The 22501-nt window shown below is 44.6% G+C and overlaps 2 protein-coding genes and 1 pseudogene across 4 annotated transcripts; 1 reads left to right on the plus strand and 2 right to left on the minus strand.

Moving 5' to 3' along the window:
• Window positions 1–73: 73 nt before the first annotated feature.
• LOC138633321 (transmembrane protein 69-like) lies at window positions 74–3597 on the minus strand (annotated as a pseudogene).
• On the plus strand, window positions 2624–15910 carry gpbp1l1 (GC-rich promoter binding protein 1-like 1). The gene is made up of 12 exons (XM_069719483.1): window positions 2624–2905; window positions 4383–5733; window positions 6194–6308; window positions 8867–8996; window positions 11036–11364; window positions 11799–11874; window positions 11990–12186; window positions 12353–12496; window positions 12836–12991; window positions 13205–13329; window positions 15020–15122; window positions 15264–15910. Exons 3-12 carry the CDS (start codon window positions 6249–6251, stop codon window positions 15432–15434), a joined length of 1491 nt encoding a protein of 496 aa, XP_069575584.1. The 5' UTR covers window positions 2624–2905; window positions 4383–5733; window positions 6194–6248; the 3' UTR covers window positions 15435–15910.
• Window positions 15911–17685: 1775 nt separating this feature from the next.
• On the minus strand, window positions 17686–22280 carry LOC138633307 (histone-binding protein N1/N2-like). Of its 3 annotated transcripts, none has more exons than XM_069719470.1 (14): window positions 22180–22280; window positions 21939–22044; window positions 21486–21566; window positions 21209–21327; window positions 20763–21101; window positions 20608–20660; window positions 20429–20520; window positions 20277–20350; window positions 19564–19752; window positions 19252–19424; window positions 18426–18494; window positions 18232–18327; window positions 17962–18125; window positions 17686–17858 (listed from the first exon to the last, which is right to left on the minus strand). In XM_069719470.1, the coding sequence occupies exons 2-13, from the start codon at window positions 22037–22039 to the stop codon at window positions 18033–18035; spliced, it is 1479 nt and encodes a 492-aa protein (XP_069575571.1). In that variant the 5' UTR covers window positions 22040–22044; window positions 22180–22280; the 3' UTR covers window positions 17686–17858; window positions 17962–18032. The 3 variants fall into 3 exon arrangements, with proteins under 3 accessions (XP_069575571.1, XP_069575570.1, XP_069575569.1); XM_069719469.1 differs by having other exon boundaries at window positions 18232–18324; window positions 20599–20660; XM_069719468.1 differs by having other exon boundaries at window positions 20599–20660.
• Between the last annotated feature and the right edge of the window lie 221 nt (window positions 22281–22501).

Consider the following 22501-nt stretch of genomic DNA (forward strand, 5'->3'; position numbering starts at 1 on the left):
GTGTGTGTCTGGATTAATATTAACCTACATCCACTCCCCAACATATAAGATGGCAAGACTGCAACTCAATTTTTTTTTTTTTTTTAAACGCCTCCATGACGTACTGAGTGATGCAACGAGGGTTTATAGTGACACATCAGGCAAGTTCAATAGCAGTCTTTGCCTAAACATTAGAGTATAAAGGACTCTCCACTGAGTTTGTACATAAAGTATATGTGTCTACCTCCGCAGTAGAAAAGATGTTCTCTATAAGCAAACTAAAGTGGCAATGCCAATTACATTGGGACATCTCAGCTGATTTGTGGCTCCTCTGTTGTCATCTAATCTCCACTGCCCTTTTTATTAGGCTCTGCTTTTGTCTTGTTTGGCTGAAGTTTGCTGCTGCAAGGTTGTTTGGTATTGATGTGGCACACCTCCAAGACAACAGAAAATCTGGCCTTGCTTCCCTCCAGCTGGGCCACAGAAAGTCGCTGCTCGTGGATTTACACTGAAGTTTACCAGTAAAATCCATTTTAACTTTGGGAATAATGGGATGTTAGAAGTCGTTTCTGCCTGTCAAACGGTCAAAATGTCGCCGTTAGAGGTTGTGATGCAAGAAGATGTAACATCTTTACATGACTGTATGATGAAGACATTTGGAGGTGGTTTACATTTGAAAATATAAGAACTATGTAATAACTAAGAGCATTTCTTCAGCTGGACAACAATTAAAAGTATGCAAATTATACCAGTGTTCATCAACTGGCTCAAACTTGCATATGTAAAATTGCCATATTTGAGTAATCTGTTTAAACACATAATTTGGGAAGAGAACATTTTTCTTCACTCATCACAGTGAAGAATGTGATTCTACAAGTGTTTTCTAATAAATGTTTCACTGACCTCAAAGTCTTTTCTTAGCTACATTTGGATATCTTAATGAGAAATTTCTGCGTCCATTTTGCAACTCACAAAACTGTTATTTATTTTCTAAACATGACACATTTGTAAATGTCAAATTTGTCCAAAAATATATTAAAAGTATTGTACAAGTCACGAAATTGGTTCTGTGAATTCAGGATTTCCTCTACCATTTAACTCAACCTCAAAATAATGTGAACATGCAGAGTTTTTGGTCAGATCACTGCCCACCACGGCATCAAGGCCTGCCAGAAACCGAGGGAAAAGCCTCAGTTTTAGTACAGCAAGAACTTTCTGCACATGTTCCCTTGATTTTACATTTGTATTAAGTCCAAGTGGCTCAAAGTACAAACTGTCCTCTTAAATTACTTCTGAATCTCTTTGAGCTTCTTCTCAGCACAGAATTTCTTAAGAGCCAGTGTCGCTACCAGTGAAAAGGTGGCAACCAGAGTGAGGACAGTTCGCATGGCTTTGAACCAGGCAGGGTATCCGGGCAGCAGGGTCAGGTCGTAATGCAGAGACAGACCCAGTCCCATGAGAACAACAAGGGCTCCTTCAGCAATATTGTCCCTGCAGAGCAGCGCCAGCCAGGCCAACAGCGACGGCACCACGCTGTTGCCCAAGTTCATCCAGTCTGGCTGAGCAGGACTGCCGGCAGGTAGGGCGAACCCCCAGCGGGCTCCTCCCAGGAAGGACACTATGGAGGCCCCGTACACCATCTGCGCATATGCCACTTCAGGGTAGAAGGACTGTGTGGCAGCCATCAGGAGAGGGGCAGACAGGAAGGGGAGGAGCCCGGAGAAGCCGAGGCACAGAGCCGGTTTGGGAGCCTTGGCGAGGGCCCTCAAGCTGAAACCCTCCTTGCTCTCACCTCCGTGCTGCGAGCTCACCGGCCTGATGCTCAGGAGTCTGTTGGTGGAAGTTGATCTGGGTGGTATGAACACGGAGGAGACTTGAGGATGAAGCAGCAGCTGAGCTTTAGTGGTGTAGTTTGGTGCTCTGGTCATCTGCTGAAGACATCTCCATGCTGGAACCTGAGACAATAAAATTTTTTTTTTTTTTTAAATCACAGAAAAGCATTAATATCACGATTTATTGTTATATGCTGCTGACACATACAGCACCATTGAATTAAACAGTGAACTTTGTTTTGTTTTGTTTCTTACCCCAAACATGATCCGTCTTCCAGATGCAAATTGAATCATTTTCAATCTGCAAAAGACGCGTCATTAATTAACAAAAGTATTAAAACACCCCTCATAGCACGTGCACTCTGGCGTTATGTCTACACCAAGCCAAACAGACGTGGGTGTTATCATCAGCTAGCACACAACCTGTACCATCGACTTTCTCAACCTGATGCAATACAAAGCTATCCTGCTGTAACAGCCTTTAAACCAAAGATGTTGCGGCTACCTAAACGTTACCCTTTAACTTTTTGTCATCCGGCGGTTCGCCCAGGTCACTGCAGGCACAATTACACAGTGAACAGAAACAAAGTTGACGTCAACAAGCTAAACTGGAGGTCGTTTCCTCGCTGCCAGAATTGTCGGCACTCGATTAAATGCCTGTCCTAATTTCCTCGAGTTGATCGAGACGGGTTCTGACATCGACTGGTTTGGCTGGCGGTGGCACGGAGGTATTAAGTCGCATTCAAGGTGTCAGAATCCCACTTTACGTATTTAGCCGCACAGTGTTTAGAGAACATTTAAAAAAAAAAAAACTACCAACAAAAATATTGCGCTGTGATTTCAGCTGTAACAAGAATTTTATTTCGCAAAAGCTGCGGTGTTTTCCCCCCCCTCCCACCCTAACTTCGGATTTAAAAACCCTCTCGAACCTCTCGGAGTTGCATAATCACGACGGGTCTTGAACGCAGCCCGTTTTGAGGCTGTTCGAATCCCTTCAGCGCAGCGACACGGACCGACAACACAAACAAACATCGGCGGCCCTGGTTTTTTTTTTTTAAAAAAGGAGGCTTATCGTCGCGAGAAGGTGTACTCTCGTAAGTATGCGCGGAGTTCGTACGAATATTTGAACGGCCGTCTCAATCCGCGGGATCCGCCGCGAAAGACCTGCAAAGTTAGCTCGCTTTAGCACTTAGCAAGCTGATGAATGTGTGCCGCCGCTGCTAAGGGTCGCCATTTTGAAACCGTGTTGATCCAACGAAGCCAGGTCTGTTTACCTCCTATTGTATGTCCGCGACGGCCGCGCAAATAGGCCCGTTTGGAGCACCGCGAACGCGTTGGTCGCGTTTTTACTCGGCCGAGCCCCCCCTAACTGCGCCGATTCACCCCCAAAACGCCAAACTGTTTTCTCGGGCTACTTAACGAGCTAAGCGACAGCCAGCTACCAGCTAACAATCGCTCGAGGCTAACCGCGGCGGAGTTGGGACAAGATTTGACAACAACGGTGTTAGTTTAGTGGCTCAATGTCGACGAGTTGGAGAAACACCGCGGCAGGTCTCTCCGCGTCTCTTGGATTCATTCGTCACGTTTCATTCTTCAGCCGGTTAGCCTCGGTTGAAAACGTGTACCCGCGCTGGGTCGGTCCGGTCCGGTCCGGTCCGGTGTGCCGGACGGGTTTCCCTTCCTGCGCGTATCCATGTTGTTACTATCGGGACTCGTTTTGGTTGTTGTTTTTTTAGTAGTAGTTTGTCCGCAGACGTGCTGCAGTCATTCGTGTTTTTGTTTCACAGTGAAGGAAACTCGTTGATATCCAGCTGTTACGTAATAAATAGTTCGGTGGGAATACGTGAACTCTTGAGTTTGCGCATTCATTTTTGTTTTGGTCTTTTATTATTATTATTATTATTATTATTATTATTATAACGTGTTGTTTGGACGAGGCGTGCGTGGACTGAAGAATCTGCTTTTTTAGGGGATTGTAACCTCACGTTGTTTCGTACTGTACTATATTACAGACGGTGTTGAGCCTGTTTAGATCCAGAAGTGTTGAGGAAGATACTGTTCATGTTGTTGTTGTTGTTTTTTTACACACCGGTTTAAATATTTCACTTACAAAAGCAGACAACATTTTCTAAAAAAGAGCACCGAGTCATGATTTTTCTCTCGTACCTCCTCCAAAAGGCATTTCAAGTGTTAAAAGCGGTCTCCTTGTAGGTGTTGGGTGTCTCTTGATTTGGAAGATATTTTGGGGGTTTAATAAAGGTATCGAGTGAAGGAGGAGTATATTTCATCATGTCTGGCTTTCACTTGAGCTATTTACAGTAACAAAGCGGATGGGATTTGAAGAAAAACTTAGTTTAAGTTGAATTTGTCTGCAATAAATCGACTTTAGAGAGACGTTAAATCCACCGTGGTATTTTTGTAGAAGTAGTTTGCAAGGCTGTTTAATTTGATGGTGTTTTCCAATGTTTTGAGCAATGTTTGACCCACCCAATTTTTTTTTAGGTCTGGCAAGTGAGTGTAAGTATTGTGTGTTGTGTGAATTAAGCCTAATGCAGATTTTGTTTATTGCAGGCCCAGTCTGTTCCTTTCCAAATACCCGAGAACCATCAGCAAGAAAACCGAAAACTGCACTGAAACGTCCAGTGTGATCAAATTTACATCCAAAAGGGAAAAGAGATCCACCTGAGAGATTTTGAATACGTGATGTTTTTCAACCTTAATTTTTTTTCCCTGAGAAAAAGAAGCTGATGGAGCTCTCTTGAGGATTTTTTTTTTTTTTTTTTCTACAAGATTAGTTGTTGCTTTACGCCCCGCACAGATCTCCTCACTTTTAGATGTTGCATATTTATGAAATCAGAGCTCCATACTACATCTGCTTCAGCCAGAAAACTGCAAATAATTAAATGGGCATCTTATTTATGCGATGGTAAAACATACAAAGAAAGAAGCAGCATTATAATGCATCATCCAGCAGCATCGCTATTTCACTAACCAAAACTGAAAAGGACGGCAATGTAACATAGGGCTTTACTTCCTTCATTGTCATGTGACTTTGAACCTTTGAGCATTCTTTTCTTCAAACTAAGACAGTCTTTTCACCAGTTTAATGAGGTGAGCAGTGGTTTTCAGTGACCTCCGATGCCAATAACAGACTGTCTCTGAATTCATTTTTCTTTTCTGCATGCGTTTTAGTAGATCCTAAAATGATTCGGTAAAAGGTGAGTCGACAGAAAAACATACTGGCCCACAGTGTGGCAGGACAACCCCTGTCTCTTCCCCCATCTGGTGTCAAAGTGGAACTGCTATACAAACTGCTGTCCATGTTTCAGGGCAGACAGCGTTCACAGACTGTTTCCTCACATTAGTAACACGACAGCCTGACTCTTCCTCACCGTTGGGACAAATCACCTTTCAGATCAATTTATTTTGCCAATCAGCATTAAGCCCAATCAGGTTTTGGGTCTTACTCATGACAATAAGAGCAAATGGTTCAAATAAATTGAAGGATTTAATCTGCCTGGAAAAAAGTTCCCTGGACTGGAAACGGTAGAATTCATCAAAGACGTGACCGGCACAAGAACCGCCTGGATTCTGGTTCGAGAGAGAAAATCTGTCCTTCATAGACCTCCGCGCTTCTGCTTCAAAAAAACTACAACCTGCTTGGCCAGTTCTCTGGATCGCCATTCCAGATCATTCCTGCAACCTCTTTGACCTCTCATCTCCAAGTGTTTCACCCTGGACGAAGGGATCTGCCTCTGGGGAAAGGGGCTGCGCTGTCCTGGCGGAGGTGGAGAGGGGGTTGTCAGCGTGCCGCTCCCCATCTGTCAGTGCACACACTGTGATCAGTGCCAACAGGCCTGAGGAACTGAGCCCAGCCGGACAGCGAGAGGAGGCAGAGGACTTCAGAGCCACAGACTCTGGGGTAATGTTGAAGCTTCACCTCACTGACTGGCCTGGGGCAAACGTGCAGGGCTGTATTCAATAGCCATGAAATTCACTGCTGTACTGTGGACATTTGTGAGCCGTCTAAAATCTATTACAGACACACATTGCAAAATAATACTTTTATTATACTGCACAACATATTTTTCCATCCGAGCTGTCAACTAGATATCAACTTCATAGGCGCAGCTGCAGCAAGTCAAACTTTGTTGTTTTCTGCTAAGAATAGGACTCTTTTTGGCTCGTCTTGTGGGAGACCTTAACGCAGTGAATTTCTAAATAACTGATGGGAGACAAAGCACTTGAAAGAGATGACATGAAATCAAAGATCGATGTTTCTGAGCTTTAACTGACAGAATCTGAATATTAAAAAATGTTTTTGCTGACAGAATCTGAATATTAAAAAAATGTATTTGCTGTTGTCCGTTTCCTTTTGTTAGATCCTGGCCATGAGGTTTGATGCCTCGATCCACTGACCGGAAACACTGGACCTAAATGGCGCAGCATGACTTTGTCCCTGCCTGGCTTAACTTCTCCACACCCCAGCCTGCCAAGGTGTGTGTGTGTGAGACCTTGAAAGTATATCTCAGACAGTCGCTGCTCAAACGCCCTTTACTGAATGTGTCTGTACACGTGTGTGTGTGTGTGTGTGTGTGTGTGTGTGTGTGTGTGTGTGTGTGTGTGTGTGTGTGTGTGTGTGTGTGTGTGTGTGTGTGTGTGTGTGTGTGTGTGTGTGTGTGTGTGTGTGTGTGTGTGTGTGTGTGTGTGTGTGTGTGTGTGTGTGTGTGATCGAGTCCCCTTCAGGGACAAACAGTGCAGTCACTACATGGTACATTTTCTTTTCTGCAATTCTTTGCATTCATACATTTGTAAATTTGTATGGACTTTTCTAAAAGGCTGCGATGGTTTGTGGAAATGATGGGGAAAAAAATTTTGGGTGGTGATGGCTTGAATTTGTTATGACTTGGTGCAGAATCAAGAGTCACGTTCCTGGAGGGACTGGTTCTTATGTGGTCAGGGTAGCGATAGATATAGATTAATTTATACTGAACCGATTGTAAAGCCATAACGTTGTTTTAATGCTGCTTCTCTCAAACCTCAGCCATCATATATACACGATCAGTTCTGATATTTAGACTGAAAGGCCAGTTTTTAGCCCTGAAGTCTAGTGACTTATGAAAAAAAACTTTTTTTTCCCAAATAGAAACTGATGCTTAATTAGCTGTGATGGTTAAGTTAAAATCTTGTAATGTATGATGTGGTGTCCCGACACCATTAGTAAGACCTATTTCGACTCGTTCCCTTGTTTTCCTGTATCGGCACATTTCAAACCGTATTATCAGTATTATGGCCACTAACCACTGGAACAAAGGGGAAGCTGTGTCAACTCAAGATAAATATGTGAGTCAATTACGATTTATCAAAGACTGACTGTTGAACCTAGCTGTTGTTCTCTATTCAGCAGGCCGTGGCTAACAGCCTGAAGAGCACACGGGCTAAGGAAATGAAGTTGGCGTTTTCCTTGTGTTTTCAGTTTTTTTCCACGAGTAGCAGTACATTACCTCAAACTGTCAGACACAGGGTGGTAATGTGATCAGCTTTATGTCCACTTACAAAGGCCGTACAAATGAGCAGCACCAGGGAGTATTTCATTTGACGGACATAGTGTGTGACGTGGATCCAATTCAGAGGTCTGAAACCGAGCTACGTCGACAGCTTTTAGTTAAGATTAAATATTGTGAGTGGTCTGTGTGTCTGAGCTCCCGGAGCTCGGTGTAATCTGTGAGTCGGGAAGCTGCCCAGCTGATTGGCCTGTCTGTGAAATCAAAGAGTCAAGACAGAAGCAAGTGCACAGTCACTGTCCTGCTGACACAAGACTTCACCTCGGTGTCATTTGTCTTCGGGGATTAGCCTGCTTCGATTTGGCAGGGTTAGAGTTACAGTTTCTATTCTTTCTGTAGCTTTTTTTTCTTCGTCTTTGAAGTTATAAAAATTCTTCGGTGATGCTCGCAGGAAAAGGAACACAATCTGATTTAATGTTTGATCCTCCGCTGATGACGAGGATGTGATTCAGACCTGAGCACTGGCAGTCTACATTATTAAAGATACAAATACGTCAGTGCAGTAACTTCATGATTTATAACTAAAAAGGATCTGCACTGTGTTTTTATGATTGCTGTAGTTTCCGTGATGTCTTTTTTGTTCCCTAAGAATAGACGACTGCGGAGGCATTTTGGCTGAGAGATAAGTTCTCTGAGGAAGGAGGAGAGAGACTAAAGTATGGAGAGGAATTATGTTAATCTAAGTTTCTATGCAGGGACAATAAAGATGTCCAATAGTAATTCTGTTTCTGATTTGTACTTTTCTGGGTTAGTTTTCAGTTTACCCTGACCACAAGTTTGTTTGTCATTGTCCACCCTATCTGTGTAGGTCGTTATAAGATTTTATTTAATTTTTTTTCTCAAATCAGATATTTAGGACCAACTGTCCGCACTGTTATTTGCAAGTGAGGGGATCGGTTTTTGGTGTGTCCACACATCACCAACCCATCTGCATTTGTTACTGTGGTAACGACTTGCGCTATCTACACTGGTAATACAGCTTTTCAATGTGGAAGTATGGAGAAATGTAATTTCCTGGTACCTAGTTTTTAGAATTGTTCTTTTTCTTTCGAACTGCAAAGCAACGACTTCTGTAAAGCCCTTTCCTCCATGCCGCAAGATGCTTCTTGATAAATTGCCTCCAACTTTGCCTGGATAGTTCTCATTGACCTCCATAGTGCACAAATCTCCACTCGGTGATCGTGGTAGAATAGATTCTTTGCTCTATCACTCTGTAAATGACGTCGTCATTGTGTGTCGTGTTGCAAGTAACGCAAGAAATCCAATCTGTGTCAGAAGAGCGTTCAGATCTGTAGAAATCCGATGAGAATCCCGTTTCAAACCACTTCAAAGTGTGGGTCGGATCCCATTTGCAAAAATCCCGTTTCATGTGTTTTTCTGCTGTCCAGACTTTGAAAAATCAATCTGGATTTGACCAAAAACTGGTTTGGGCTGGCCGTCTGAACGAGGCCTAACATTGACAAACGTTGTCTCCTTTCTGTCCCACTCCAGTCCCCTGCTGCCAACCTTGACAAACAAGGTGAGCCCCACCACCACAGAGACAGCAGAACTGCTGTGAGCCGCCGCCGCCACAACTCCTCTGATGGTTTCTTCAACAACGGCTCCCTGCGTGCTCCAGCAGGTAACAGTGAGCACAACTTACCCTCTTTGCTTCTTTTCTTTTTTCTTTTTTTCTAATCTTGTGGTTGTTATTACAGGGCCTTATGAGCAAACAGAAAGACGCCACTGAATCTTCTCGCACTATAAAAGAATTGCTGAAGGGAACATTGTTGGCCCTGCACACGTTTCTGTAAATTACTCTGAGTAAAGAGACGTGTCGTCAGGTGGAAGTTGAAGGGAGCTGTGCCAAGTCACCAAGCTATTTGGATTGACGAGATTGAAGACTTATTTGTTCCACCCTAAGAGATGCAACAAAACCAACAGAGAGATGTCAATCAAGTGCAGTTTGTTCATATCAATACAGCCGCAAGAGAAGGTCTCATCAGACAGAATAATTGGAAACACCTGCATGAGTGGACCGTCGGAGGGGCTTTAAATTAAACTTTAATTTAAAGTCTGCTTGCGACTATATCAGTTGATTGATTCTAAACTGCACACACTGACCGGGGGAGGAGGTCGTGTGAGGGATGGAAAAAGTCCAGTTTTAAGACTTATTGAAATGGTAATTTAGGTCCTTTTTTATATTAAGCTCTCGGCTTGAAAGAGAAAAGACTTGCAGTTTTTTGCATCTGCTGGACTTGCATTGTGTGAGTACTGAGAGAGGATGTAATCCAGGTCCTTGTTGTGGATAGAGACGTAACTGATGACGTGTTGGAGGTAGTTGTGGTGTTTGCTTTATTCTACATGTCATAACGACCTTTATCACAGCAGACGTTTCGACTCGCCGTAATAGGTAAAGTACAGGTGTTCCAAATGAATGCCGAGTTCCATTAAGCGTCCCCCGTAAGCCATGACAGTGAACCAGCATACACAAAAGCAGGACCTGCCCCTAAGTGGAATAAAGCCATCATTAATACACCCGTGTTAAACCTTCAGTGACGAGTTAAAATGTCGGTAAGGAAAAGGTGTATGAAGCCACATCTGTCCTTTCTCTCCAGAAGATGTACTAATTTTGGTTTCTCTCATCGAGAGATCAGCATTTGTGTGTTATAGTCGTGCGGTTGTTGGTGCGAACTGAGAATACATGTGGTGTGATGCCAGTTTTAACATGCTTGTTAATCTCTTTTGTGAAGTTGGCGCCAAAGATTCACAGAGTTGCTGTTTTGTGGAATTTCACATTTTTGCATCTGGATGCGTTTCATCTCGGTTTTTGTAACGTTATTCCCGTGAGTGAACAATTTTTTTCCACCCAGTAGAAAGTTCCAGGAGTGTCTTTTTTTATTTTTTTTTTTGTAGAGCCCAACAGATTTGTTGCCTGATGTTGGCTTATCAAAGAGCGACAAGGTTGTCTGACATGAAAACTGCTTTTATAGAACATAACGCAAAAAAAAAAATGTAAAAAGATGCTTGGTTTAATTCAGATCTTGTTCTCGTTGTGATGTTTTTTTTAGTTTGTAGTTATTTATAATTACTACATTACCAATAAAGTTCGCTGTTTGAGCGCACTGATGTAATTTTGGAGTATAAAGTTAATCGTTGCACTGTGAAATAACCTCCTCTGTCCACATTTCAGTCCGTAGATCGATATATCCAAATGTCCGTCGGGCTCTACTTCTTTGTTATCCCTCCTTTTTTGGGGGGGGGTTATGCTTCCTGTAGTCTGCAAGCATCCTTTTTTTACTTTTTAAAAATGACTTCATTAGCATAATACTGGCCTTGCCAAATGTGCAGCAGTACATCTGTACATGAATGTGGTCGTAAAGTAAAACGATGCCATTCATGCTCAAAAAGTCTTCAGCAAAGCATTCCTTAACTAGAACACCAGCTCCTCTAATTAAAAAAAAAAAAAACCTAACTATAATTGGTTGTTCCCAAAAGTATGTGCAGTCATCAGAGGTCACTGAGTCACAGACGCACACCGACAACGATTCAAAGCATTCAGATGACATTTCTAAAGGTCATGAGGGAACCCTCCCTGACGAAGCCGTATTTCGGTGGTATTCGGCTGTTGTTACACCATAATTATTCTCACGTACGCTCTTATGTTTGTTCTCCCTGGAGGTGATGGATGGCAGCAGCCCTCTCTGCTTCTGAGGCATGACTCGGTGGACTCGGGGGTGGCCAAAGGGGGGCACGGCGGGCTGGCAGGGGGCTCGTGTTGGAAGGAAACACCCAACTGGCACGGAGCTCCGCGGGGTGGCCAGGACAGCCACCACCACCAGGGACGCCACCCCAAACGGGGAGGAGGCGACAGGGACAGGCAGGGGGGGCACCGGCAACGCAATGGCAACTTCCATCCCCGCAAGGGCACCTCGTACCAGGACAAGTTCCCCAACGAGGAACGCAAAGACAGCAAGGACGACAAGCTGAAGTTTGTGGAGGAGGACTTTGTGAGTAGATAACCTTTTTGTTCCGGAGCATGCCGTTGACCTCGTCTTGACTGACAAAGCTCTGTCAAAAGATAAAATACCTTGAATTTATGGCAAAGCTATCTGAGTTTTTACGTAAAGGTTCAGTCGGCTATAAATTGAACTATATTATGAGAAGACTGGTGGTTATTGTTCACACTGGATAGAATCAAAACTACAGCCAGAAAATGTTTCACTTGACATTTTCAATTTTCTCCATTTGCTCCCGCTATTAACCTTGTGATTAAAACTAAATAATATCATGAGTATTATCCATCATTAGTTCCCCTTCAGCTGCCTGCTCAGCTAAAATCTGGTCAGCAACAACATGCTCAGATTCTTGGACGTAAACATGAAATTACAGAATTTGAAAGCGGAGATATTTAATGCAGGCGCTCTTGTGTTTGTCCCTTTAGCCTTCCCTCAACCCTGAAACAACTGGAAAGCCTGGGACTCAGATGCGAGCAGTCGCTCCCCATGCTGGAGTGTGGGGTAAGAGGCCAGACTGGATTTCACTTCTTGAATAAACAAAAGTTGGTTCAGCATTTAAGCGATCCTCCGCTCCACCTCTAATGTTTCACCCCTCATTGTCCCGATTACGTTCCAGAAAATCCCCCTAGCGGCAAACAGATGGTGTCCAAAATGCTGGTTATCAAGAAGATTTCCAAGGAGGACCCCAGCACAGCCTTCTCTGCGGGGTTCGCCACGGCTGCCGCTCTGCCCACCAACGGCAGCAAAGCTCCCATCACAGGCTCCAGCGTCTACAAGAACCTGGTCCCGAAGCCCGCTGTGGCCCCCACCAAAGTAAGACCGGCGGCGACGTGTCGAGTTACTTCGACCGCCCGCTTGAATACTTTCGGCCGAGGCGCAGAGTACGCTTATCGAGCAAACGTGCACGAAGTGGACAACGAGCCTCGCATTGGTTGGCGCCGGTCGTGTTTTTGTAACGGACACGTGTCCTCTGTTGCAGAGCACCCAGTGGAAATCCGGCGGTAGAGAGATCACAAAGTCTGGCCTTCACATGCCGGGCCGAGATTCAGTCTTCACCAGCCCCGTCTCTGCAGCCAAACCCAGCACCCCAGTCAGTGCACCGCAGCACAACACCCCGAAAGAGGTGAGGACGGCAGACAAAGACCGATCACCTCATGTCCTGGCTAAAACCTGGGGTTATAAATTTGCTCAGACTTGTTGTTCTGCTACTGTGACTGCATGTGTGACATATGTAGCTGGCCCAACACTTGTGTGAGTTCATCTTGTTTAAAATGATTTATTAGCGTGGTGTCTGACTGAATTTTCAAATGTCTGAAATTGGCAAACGTTTAGCTCTGCTTTTCAATCTGGCAGATTATTTCTCGTCCCCCAGTTTTCAGATAGTTAAATGTCTGATCATTGTTGATCTTAACTTAACTTTTTTTTCCTCTCTCTCCTTTTCGTAACTTCTTCTGAAATGCAGCACCCTTCCAGCACGACTCCTCCCATAGATATTGCTCCGTCGAGGCTGAAGCTGATGCGCCGCGGTCCGGACCGCAAGAGCGAGTTCCTGCGAGCTCTGAAGGACGAGGGAACCGGAGAGCTGACGACGAGCAGCAGCCCAGGAACATCAGGAGAGGTGGGCAGCAGTTTGGCTTATTTTCCACATTTGTTTCAGGTCATTTCATTTTCAGCGAATGTGTTGCTGCTGCCAAACGCACAACGAGAGCCGTACTTTTCATCGTCACACTGGGCAGTTGGAGATGCTTTTCAAACATGATACTTTGGATTTGTTGTCGTATTTTTCTCATCTTTTCGACCGCGTATTCTGCCGCGGTGTGAATTTTCACAGGGTGAAAGCAGCACCCCGGAGCCCAAAGCTTACAGCGAGGAAGTCTGCCACGAGAATGGTCTGTCCTACTCCCTCAGTGACTCAGACACCGAACACCTGTCCAGCTCCCTGGAGGCAGAGCACAGGTAGGACACTGCTAACAGCCTTCCACAGACATACATACAGACAGACAGACAGACATACATACATACATACATACATACAGACAGAATATTGACATTTTACGTGATATTTCTCATTTTTTGAAGGAGCTATAGGATGAGACGGTTTATGTTGCTGAAGTTTGATTTTGCGTTCCATAACCGGTAAAGCTGTGCCGGCGCTTCTCTCTCGCACTCAAGAGCCCGACTGACCAACAGATATTCTTTACATAAAGTAGACCGTTTTTCTAACGGTCCCTCAAACGTGTTCGTCAAACACTTGTGATAATGATGGCAGAATATTTTAGTTTGTCGTCGACACTCGCACAAGTGCACTGAATCACTAAGCTTCCCTCAAAAAAACAAAGAGCAGTTTCTAATTTGCCAAAAGCGTCTTTTCTGCATTCTGTTCTATAAAATGAGTTTGCACATTGGTGCATATCGGCTGACGTACACGCCAATACAGATATATCCGTGACTGGCCTCCATCAGCCACCCGATGTGCCAGTTCTCTACTTGCAGCCCTGCTGAGCTGGTCGGTGATGAATTGTGGGCTTCTGCTCACGGCTACGCTCCCTTCAGACTGTCACCCAGACTCCCTCAGAGCTGCCATGGGGGAGACCGGGTGCTCTGGCTACCGGTGGCTGGCTGACAGTCGCAGCTAACAATTAGGATTTTGTCCGAATCAGTTTATTGGCCGGGTATGTTTACACATACAAGGAATTTGACTCCGGTTGCAGCTCCACTCTGTGTGCAAAAAAATATATCTCTCACTCTCTCACACACACACACACACACACACACACACACACACACACACACACACACACACACACACACACACACACACACACACACACACACACACACACACACACAGTGCAAATGGTGCTGATGCGGCTGGGTGTGGCGTTGACGATGTTTACCGTTTAGCAGAGTGACGGCCTGCAGATAAAAACTTGCACTTCCAATTTACAGAGCTTCGCCTCGTGTATCATTATCACTAAAGGAGTCACAGAAATAACTAAACATGGAGAGAGAGAGAGAGAGAGAGAGAGAGACCATCGCTGACTGTTAAAGTAAAGGAACTAGCACATCTGAATAGATTGTAAACAACTGTGGGATGAGCAAGAAAATCGCTGACGGAAGGAGACCGCTGTGAGTGCCTGAACAGAACTGGTGCAGGTTTAAATGTAAATGAAGAATACAGTAAATGAAGTGAGTTGAGCAACAAAACCGGTACGAGTAACAGGAACACCAGCAACCAGAAAGGAGACAACATGCTTACAGCAGCACATCAGTCTGTTGTTGTGACAGAAAACAACTGAAAGACCGTTCTCAAAAATAGGCCTTTTTTTCTTTGGTTTTTACTTTCGGATATTTATATTACATCAATTCTCTTCTGTTTGTATTTTATTTTGATAACACTCTGTCTTAATAAAAGTGCTTTTGATGTCTCATGTGGCTTCCGCTTGCAATTGAACATTTAGCCCACAGCAGAAAATACTGACGGATTTGTATCGTGTATTCAGCCTAAAAATACTAAGATATGATTTTGGGTCCATATCGCCCAGCCATAACACACACACACACACACACACACACACGCACAGACAGACACACACACACACGCACACACACACAGTCAACTAAGAACATGACTGTCCTGACGTAGGTTGCTGAAGGCCATGGGCTGGCAGGAGTATCCAGAAAATGATGACAACTTCCTGCCTCTGACGGAGGACGAGCTGAGAGAGTTCCAGACTAAAACTGAACAGGTGAGATTTTTTTATTTTTTTTATTTTTCTCCTTTTTAAGTCAAACGAGGTGCAGCAATCACTTAATATGTCGGTGTACGTGATGAGAAAATGGTCACCTGCACCTCAGTGACGCTCTGAATGTCCGTGTCCTCCGAGCAGCTGAAGAGGAACGGCATGCAGAGGAACGGGGTTCTCCCGAGGACGCGGGGTGTCACCCTCCACTTCACCCCCTGGAGGAGTGTGGCGGAGGCGCATGTCGAGGAGGGCTCCGAGTCCGAAACCAGTAGCAGCAGCCAGACCTCTGATGACGACGACTGCATCAAATCCTAACGTGGCTTTATGGAACAAAAAAAATAAATAAACAACAACACAACAGCCAACACCACATCCCAGCAAGCAATCCCCCTCTTCCTCTCATCTTTGTTTTTAGAGCACCATTTTGAAGTTTCTTTTTTTGATTTTTGATTTTTTTTTTTCTCCTTTTTTTTTTTTTTTTTTGTTGTTGTCGTTATTGCACAAGGGAAAACCAATCATATCCCAGTGAAGGGGGAGATTCCTGCTCCGCCAGACGTTGTTTTCCCTGCGTTTCCTCCTTCACTGCAGTCCCTGCCCTCTTTTAAATCCCCCCTTCCTTTTTCTTCCTCGCTTTGTGGAACTGAAGTGTTCATCAAGAAAAGAAGGGCAATGAATGCACACTTGATTCTGCTTTAAACAGACTAACTCATTTCATTGATGATGCTGATGACACATTATTAATGATATTAATAAAAATTGGTTCCTGATAAGCTGATATGTTTCAATATGAATCTGGCTACTGTGGTGTTTTACGTCATTTTACTTTTTTTTTTGTAGACCAGTTTTTAAAAGTCCAAAAGATGACAATCTGCCTTCTCGGCAAAGTCTGAGCGGCAAGATAACAGCAGTTATGTCTTACCCTGACAAAAACAAGAAACACAGCTTTTAATTATATATTTTAAATCTCTTAATGTTACTGGTTCTTGAGTATTTAATTGTTCTAAAAGGACTGCATTTTTAGCTTCAATTTAGTCATGAAAGCTGCTTTTTTTTTTTTTTTTACATTTTGTGTCCTTGAAAACTTTTGACATAATGTGGAATAAAGCCATGTTCACATGATTATGATCATATAAAGTCTTTGCATAAGCACTTTACTTTTTAAACAAACAGACAAATGACATGTTTTAAAGGAGAATTTAATCATCCCGATTTTCAGCTATCACCACAATTTCATTCAGACTTATAAAGGAGTGCTTATCTGACATTTTTCAGTTTTCCATTTAGAATATGTTGACTTGTCCGAGCAGTAGAAATGTGTTAACAATGGCTGTATTTCTACAGTCATGTCGGGAGTTTCTAGACGTGCTCAATTCCGGCTCCTGACACTGGACGTCTCGATGACCATGAGCCACGATTACTCTTGATTAGCTGCACCTGAACCGTTCCTTCTCTGACGGGTCAAGATGTCTGCCGTGAACATTTGGGTTTCTCATTATTTGATAAGGTCGCTTCTCGGTTAAAACTGTACAGCGCTTTAGAAGAACAAAAACCGAGACCGTTCTGTGTGCAACGCCATTAAGAGTGAAGTCAAATAACTAGTGACGGGTCTGATCAAGTTTCCGAATAACAAAAAAAAACTAGGGGGCGCCGTTAGAGAAAAGGCACCGTTTGTATTTTCTGTCTCCGAATGACCTACAGTTAGGATTACAAAACTTCTAAAATACTTTTTCCAGTGTCCCACACATTTACATGTACAACTTTTCAACCAGGCTTTGATCCACAAAACATTGGTCTCGTTATTTTAGGTTTAATTATTCACTCATGTCCTGCCCGGATATAATTCAGAGAGTAGAGACTCAGGCAAGAGTAAAAAAAAAATCTAAGCAAAAAATTAGACTTTTCATACTAAGAAGAGCAGCGTGCCATCTATAACCGAGATCAAGCTTCTCTCCATTTATATGTTCGTTTCAAGATCCTGTTCTGTGCAGCCGAGACGGCACGACACATTACAGAGAATCAGTCAGTCAATCAGGTGAATGCCAAGTTAGGTGCTCTCTGGTTAGAGGACTAATCCAATCAGGTCATTTCAATTTACACAAGACTGTTAAATTTCAATTGTTAATGTAAAATTATGTTTTACCGTCCTCCTTACACAACTAATCCAAACAGGTCATTTCAGTTTAAAAGGCCGTTCGGTTTTAATAGTGTCAAGGTAAAACAAGGAGTCTCCCCTTTCCGTTACACGTTACACCAGCTGCTCTGAAGCTCATAGGACGACCAGGTTAACGTGGGAAATTAACTTTTACAGAGTATTTCTGAACCCCAAATGTAATCCTGTACTCTTTTTGGAGCATGTGGTTAAAACTGGAAATACAGCTCTTAAGACCGTTCTGTGGAACCGACATTAATTATACACAATGTTTGTGACCGCAGACATTTATGTCCAACTGCAAACAAAGACGCTCATCTAAAAGATATAAAACCACACGGGGTCACTTCAGGTTTTCCACGCAAGCAGGGCTTTGCTTCGGAAACAACATCGAATCAAACGAAATATGTATCCAACAGTCTTTATTCAATTTTATAGGTTACACGTGAACAAACGGTAAGAAAACGACACACAGAAAAAGATGTGCATATTTACAACAGTGAACAAGTGGAAGAGCTTGTCAAGAGAACGAGGTCAGTGTGTTGGTGAATCTCTTCTTGGATGGAGGCAAAAACCTGCAGCTTCACTGACTGAAAGAGAAGACGTCAAAACATCCGTTCTATCAATACGTCCAGACCGGTGACCATTAAACAGAGCTGTGGTCAGGTTTGTGCAGCAAACATTATATCTCACCTGTTCACTTTCTTTTTTTTTTTTTGAGAGTGTCCGCTAGAATCGCTGTTGGCTTTGTGAACTCCGTTAGTCTAAGGCTCCTTCACAGCGTCCGGTTGACCGTCGTCCTGCTTCACCTTCTTCACGACGCTTTCCTCCTCCACTGGACTGTCTTCTGGTTTCCTCTAAGACACAGCACACAGATTTATACAAAATGACACCGCAGGTATGTGAACTCTCAACAGATCTGTGCTTCTTCCTCTCCCAAGTTTCAGACCCCGACTCCCTCACCTTCTTTCTGACCAGGTGGGAGATGTCCGAGACCGGCGCCGCAGAGGCCTCTTCACTGGTGGAACTCGTGCTGCTGCCTGATGTGTCTTTATTCTGCTTGGAGAACAAAACAAAAGACAAGAAATGTTAAAAAAAAAATAATTACCAAGCCCTTTGTATGTTGAATATGTACACCATAAAAATGTTCAACCTACTGCTGCAATGGATGAAGAGTCATCGCGTGAGGTAGAACCAAAGAACGCAGAGGAAGAGGCGGCGTTGTCCTGAAACAACACCTTTATAGATGAAGCTCACAGATGACCGTTCACCAAAAAAAAAGAAAAAGAATCTTCAACCTGCCTGAACTCATCCTGAGGAAGACTAAAAACAAAACAAAAAATCCTATGTATTGACCTTTAAGAAGGAGGTGTGAGTTGGGAGGCATAACGGAGAATAAACACCAGAGACACTGAGCTTGGTGTGAACCGAAGGTATCTGTAGGTGAAGCCTGGAGATGAACCGCCATTCCCAGTTTTATTGACGTGGGAGAGATTTTTGTGAATTATACGGGTCCTCTACATAACAATAGGATGCCACCGACATCAGTAGGGCAAGGGTTCTCAACCTGAGGGTGGCGCCCCTTCTCAGGAACCACCTGTCGGCATTGAGGGAAACGAGGTGAAAATGTAGTTTGAGGCCGAACCTTGTATGAAATGCAAATGGAGGGCAGCAGTCAGAGAGCTTGCATTAGTTGATCTCTCATTCTGGTGCTTTTGTGTCACAGTACGGAGCTGAACCAGGCGGCTACAGACGGCTTTTAAAGCAATACCACATGGTACAACTATTGGGTGACGGATATGAGGAAGAAAAAAAAAATATAGTAAAAAGTATTCTAGCTCAAGACACCGCCAAGCAGGTGTCACAAGGCTGTATGCTCCTTTTTAAGATGTTCACCAACCTGATTGTCAACTCAAAAAAAGGTTAAGAGGAGATGTACAGAACAGCGACTTGTTATGCAAAACGTCCTCGTTCCAAACTCACCAGCGCCTCCTTCACAGCGTCAACGGCAGTGTTGGTTATTTTCAGGCCTTCAGTGGCGTCCTCCACCTTGTCCTGGATCTCCGGCAGCAGAGCATTAAGCTCCTCCATCTCCTGCCTCTCATCAGGCAGAGCCTCGGGACCCTCGGCTTTGCCCAGCATCTCCTGCAGTTTGTCTGAAAAGGTCAAAAGTTTTAGTGATGCTACTCTGTGAAAGTGTCAAAGAAAAGGAATCTCAACATTAAAACAAAAAACAACAACAAAAAAAACCCAGCTATCAGAGCGTAAGGTCCCCGTAGCAGTCGGCCCTCGTACCCAGCCTGCTCTTGATGACGGCGATGGAGCTGTCGAGCGCCTCGATGGCCTGAGTGTATTGAAAGTTGAGGCTGTAGGTCAGACCGAGATGGTAGTTGGTCTCGGCCAGCAGGCGGCTGTCTGATTCCAGGTGATTCATCTGCAGCTTCAGACACTCTTTGAAGTCCTCCAGTGCTTGCGTGTAATTTCCTGAGAAAGAGAGAAGAAGCGACTCAACGTCTGACGACGAACGAGGAAAAAATTTCAAATGAAAGGACGATCAGGAGGTGGGGAAACGGGTTTTCCGGGGAGGTTTCGGGTGACCGTTTAGCTTCCCGGCCTGCGGCGCGCTCTCGGCACGGTGAACTCGGTGGCGCGTTTAGCAGCTGAACAGACGGTGAAGGGAACAAGAGGAAATACTGACCAAGACGCATCCGCAAGTGAATAATCATGTGAAGCGACGCCAGCGTGTTCAACACTGATTCAGGCTGCCCCCCAGTGGAAGAAGGAGAGTCCGGTTTTTTTTTTTTTTGCAGAATTAACAATTCGATTACTTGTATAATTGTGTGCTAAAAGTTTTGCCAATTAATATTTTGCCAAACAATTGAGCCACGACAAAGAGACCGATGTGGTACACGACTCCATGCAGAGAGCAGATTACTGTTCCGACCTCAGGACCTTCGAGAGCAAGACAATGTGTAAAACTGCAGGTTTGTCTCACAACTTGTCGATACCTGATTCAGCAGAAACTTCACCCAGCTTGAGGTGAGCCTGAGCTGCCATCAGCTGATCCTCCTTGGTGTCTTTCCTTGTTAGGAGAAGAAAAAGAAAGGAGTTACAGCCCAGATCCAAACAGTCAATAGTCCACAGTCAGCATTTCCAGTACCTTTTGTAAATAACTTTGGCCACTTCCAGCATCTCCCAGGCCAGCTGCAGGTTCCCCACATCCTCCTCCTCCTCCTCCTCCTCCTCACTGTCCTGAAACACACATTTAAAGCCTCACGCATACACCACACCTCCAGCTGATGTCATTTTGATGTGCTTTTAAATCTGAACGATCACTACCTTCTCAGCAGTCTGATCTCCTTGCGTCTCAGCATCACCCGCCATTTCTACATCTAAAGAGGCAAATTGTACGAGTTTAGACCAACAGGATAACAAGAGACATTTATGATTAATGTCTGCAGATAAAGGATAGAGAGTGAAGAAGGAAACGTCACCTGCTGCTTCCTCTTCCTTCTCAGCAGATTCTGTCTCATTCTCACTCGTTTCCTTGTCAGTCTCTTCGTCGTCCTTCTCCTCTTCAGGTTTGCTTCCATCATCTTGGTCGTTCATTTCCTCTTCAGCCTCTACCTTCACAGTTTTCTGCTCCTCCACGGCAGTCTCCGACTCCTCCGCATCCTCGCTCTGCTTCCCTTCCACCTTCGCCGCATCTTCGACAGTCTTCTCCTCATCTTCGACAGTCTTCGCCGCATCTTCGACAGTCTTCGCCGCATCTTCGACAGTCTTCGCCGCCATGGCATCGTACACCTGAACCCTCAGCTCATCTCTCGTCTTCTCTGTAAGCAGAATAGTTCGATTTGATTCGTAGTCCAGCAACACAAAAACAAGCCCGAGTAAAAAGATGGAACGGACCAGTTGGAGAAATACGACACCGTGTCCTCACCGTCTAGGTTTTCTGTGCACTCAACATTGGAGTCCTTGGATTTGTCCTCTTCGTCCTCCTCCTCCTCATCCTCCTCAGGTACTCCTTCCAGAGCATTAACCAGGACCGAGTTCTCCATCCTACAACAACAGCAGGACTTGAGTCCGACTTATTCCCCACAGTTAGATCCACAATGAGGAACACAAATGAATGGACTGCTCGGCACTATTGACTCGAGGCTGAAGTGGGCCAGGAGTAAAAGTGGGTCAGGAGTAAAACTGCTATTCATAAATCATACCGTGCCAAATCCAGCAGCGCTTTACCACACCAGAAGAAAGCCTCTCCACACTCCTCTGCTGTGTCGCCATACTTTGAAGCTCTGAAATAAAAACAAAAAAAAGAAAGATCATTCGGATTATCACCAGTGTGCATGGAAACACGTGCTCCTTGTTGGTGCTCCTTCAGGGCGAGTTAACGCAATCTTTGTTGATTTGCTTAAACCACCTTCAAATTCTCCTCAAGTTACCGATTTAATTCAACTCTTCTGCACGCCTTCTGAAAATGAGCGTGCCCGAGCTGCCGCTTACTCCCTTTCGCCATTAATGTATTTATACTAGTCCTTTAACAGTTTTCCTGGCTAGCATCTGTTACGTAACACGTGTTTATTCCTCAGTGTTAAAAATCCGCGGTTTCATTTATTGAGCTCGTTAGCCGCAGCTGCGCGTCCTCTCCGGACCGACGGTCCACTCACAGCATGGCGCAGGACTCCTGCAGGGCGCTCACCGCCTCCACCACCTTCCCCATCACCAGGTGCCTCTTGCCGGTGCCGAGGAGTTGGTGGGCCTCCTCCATGTTCGCTGCACCGGACGGAGACAAAACAAATCGGTCAGCTCGGCTCCGCGGACCAAAACACCGAGCGGCTCGCCGCGTTCAAGACGCGCGTCTGCGGCGCAAGTCCCGAAACACGAGGGTTAGGAGAAGTAAGTACATACCTCGGACAAAGTAAAATAACGACAGAGCAGGTAAAAGTTGGATCAGGTGGAGTGTGTGCCTCAGCTCGTCTCTGTCGCTGCTCCGCCTGGCTGCTCTGTTGTTTCAATTTGGCGCGAAATGTTCTTCCTTTTCCGGTCGAGTTCCGTATTTATAGACCAGCGCGGGAGAATCCTTAAAGGTACAGAGCACCGCCAGACGACTGCATGACTACACGACTACAACTTCGGTTGCAGTTACTATACTGTTAATACCACTACAAATAATAATTATACTACTATTACTCCCAATACAGCGACAACAATTGTTGCTACTATTATTAAC

This window comes from Brachyistius frenatus, unplaced genomic scaffold (genome assembly GCF_029030835.1).
Source record: "Brachyistius frenatus isolate BFR_SWC_R1_liver_20210118 unplaced genomic scaffold, ASM2903083v1 Contig_215, whole genome shotgun sequence".
In the NCBI taxonomy this organism is placed as follows: Eukaryota; Metazoa; Chordata; class Actinopteri; family Embiotocidae; genus Brachyistius; species Brachyistius frenatus.

Coding starts and splice junctions, on each gene's coding strand:
- gpbp1l1 (XM_069719483.1), top strand. CDS start 6,249: ATGGCGCAGCATGACTTTGTCCCTGCCTGGCTTAACTTCTCCACACCC. Junction 6,309..8,866: donor CCACACCCCAGCCTGCCAAG/GTGTGTGTGTGT, acceptor GTCCCACTCCAG/TCCCCTGCTGCCAACCTTGA. Junction 13,330..15,019: donor TCCCTGGAGGCAGAGCACAG/GTAGGACACTGC, acceptor GTCCTGACGTAG/GTTGCTGAAGGCCATGGGCT.
- LOC138633307 (XM_069719468.1), bottom strand. CDS start 22,039: ATGGAGGAGGCCCACCAACTCCTCGGCACCGGCAAGAGGCACCTGGTG. Junction 18,495..19,251: donor ACGCTGTGAAGGAGGCGCTG/GTGAGTTTGGAA, acceptor GTGTTGTTTCAG/GACAACGCCGCCTCTTCCTC. Junction 18,126..18,231: donor CCCACCTGGTCAGAAAGAAG/GTGAGGGAGTCG, acceptor GCTGTGTCTTAG/AGGAAACCAGAAGACAGTCC.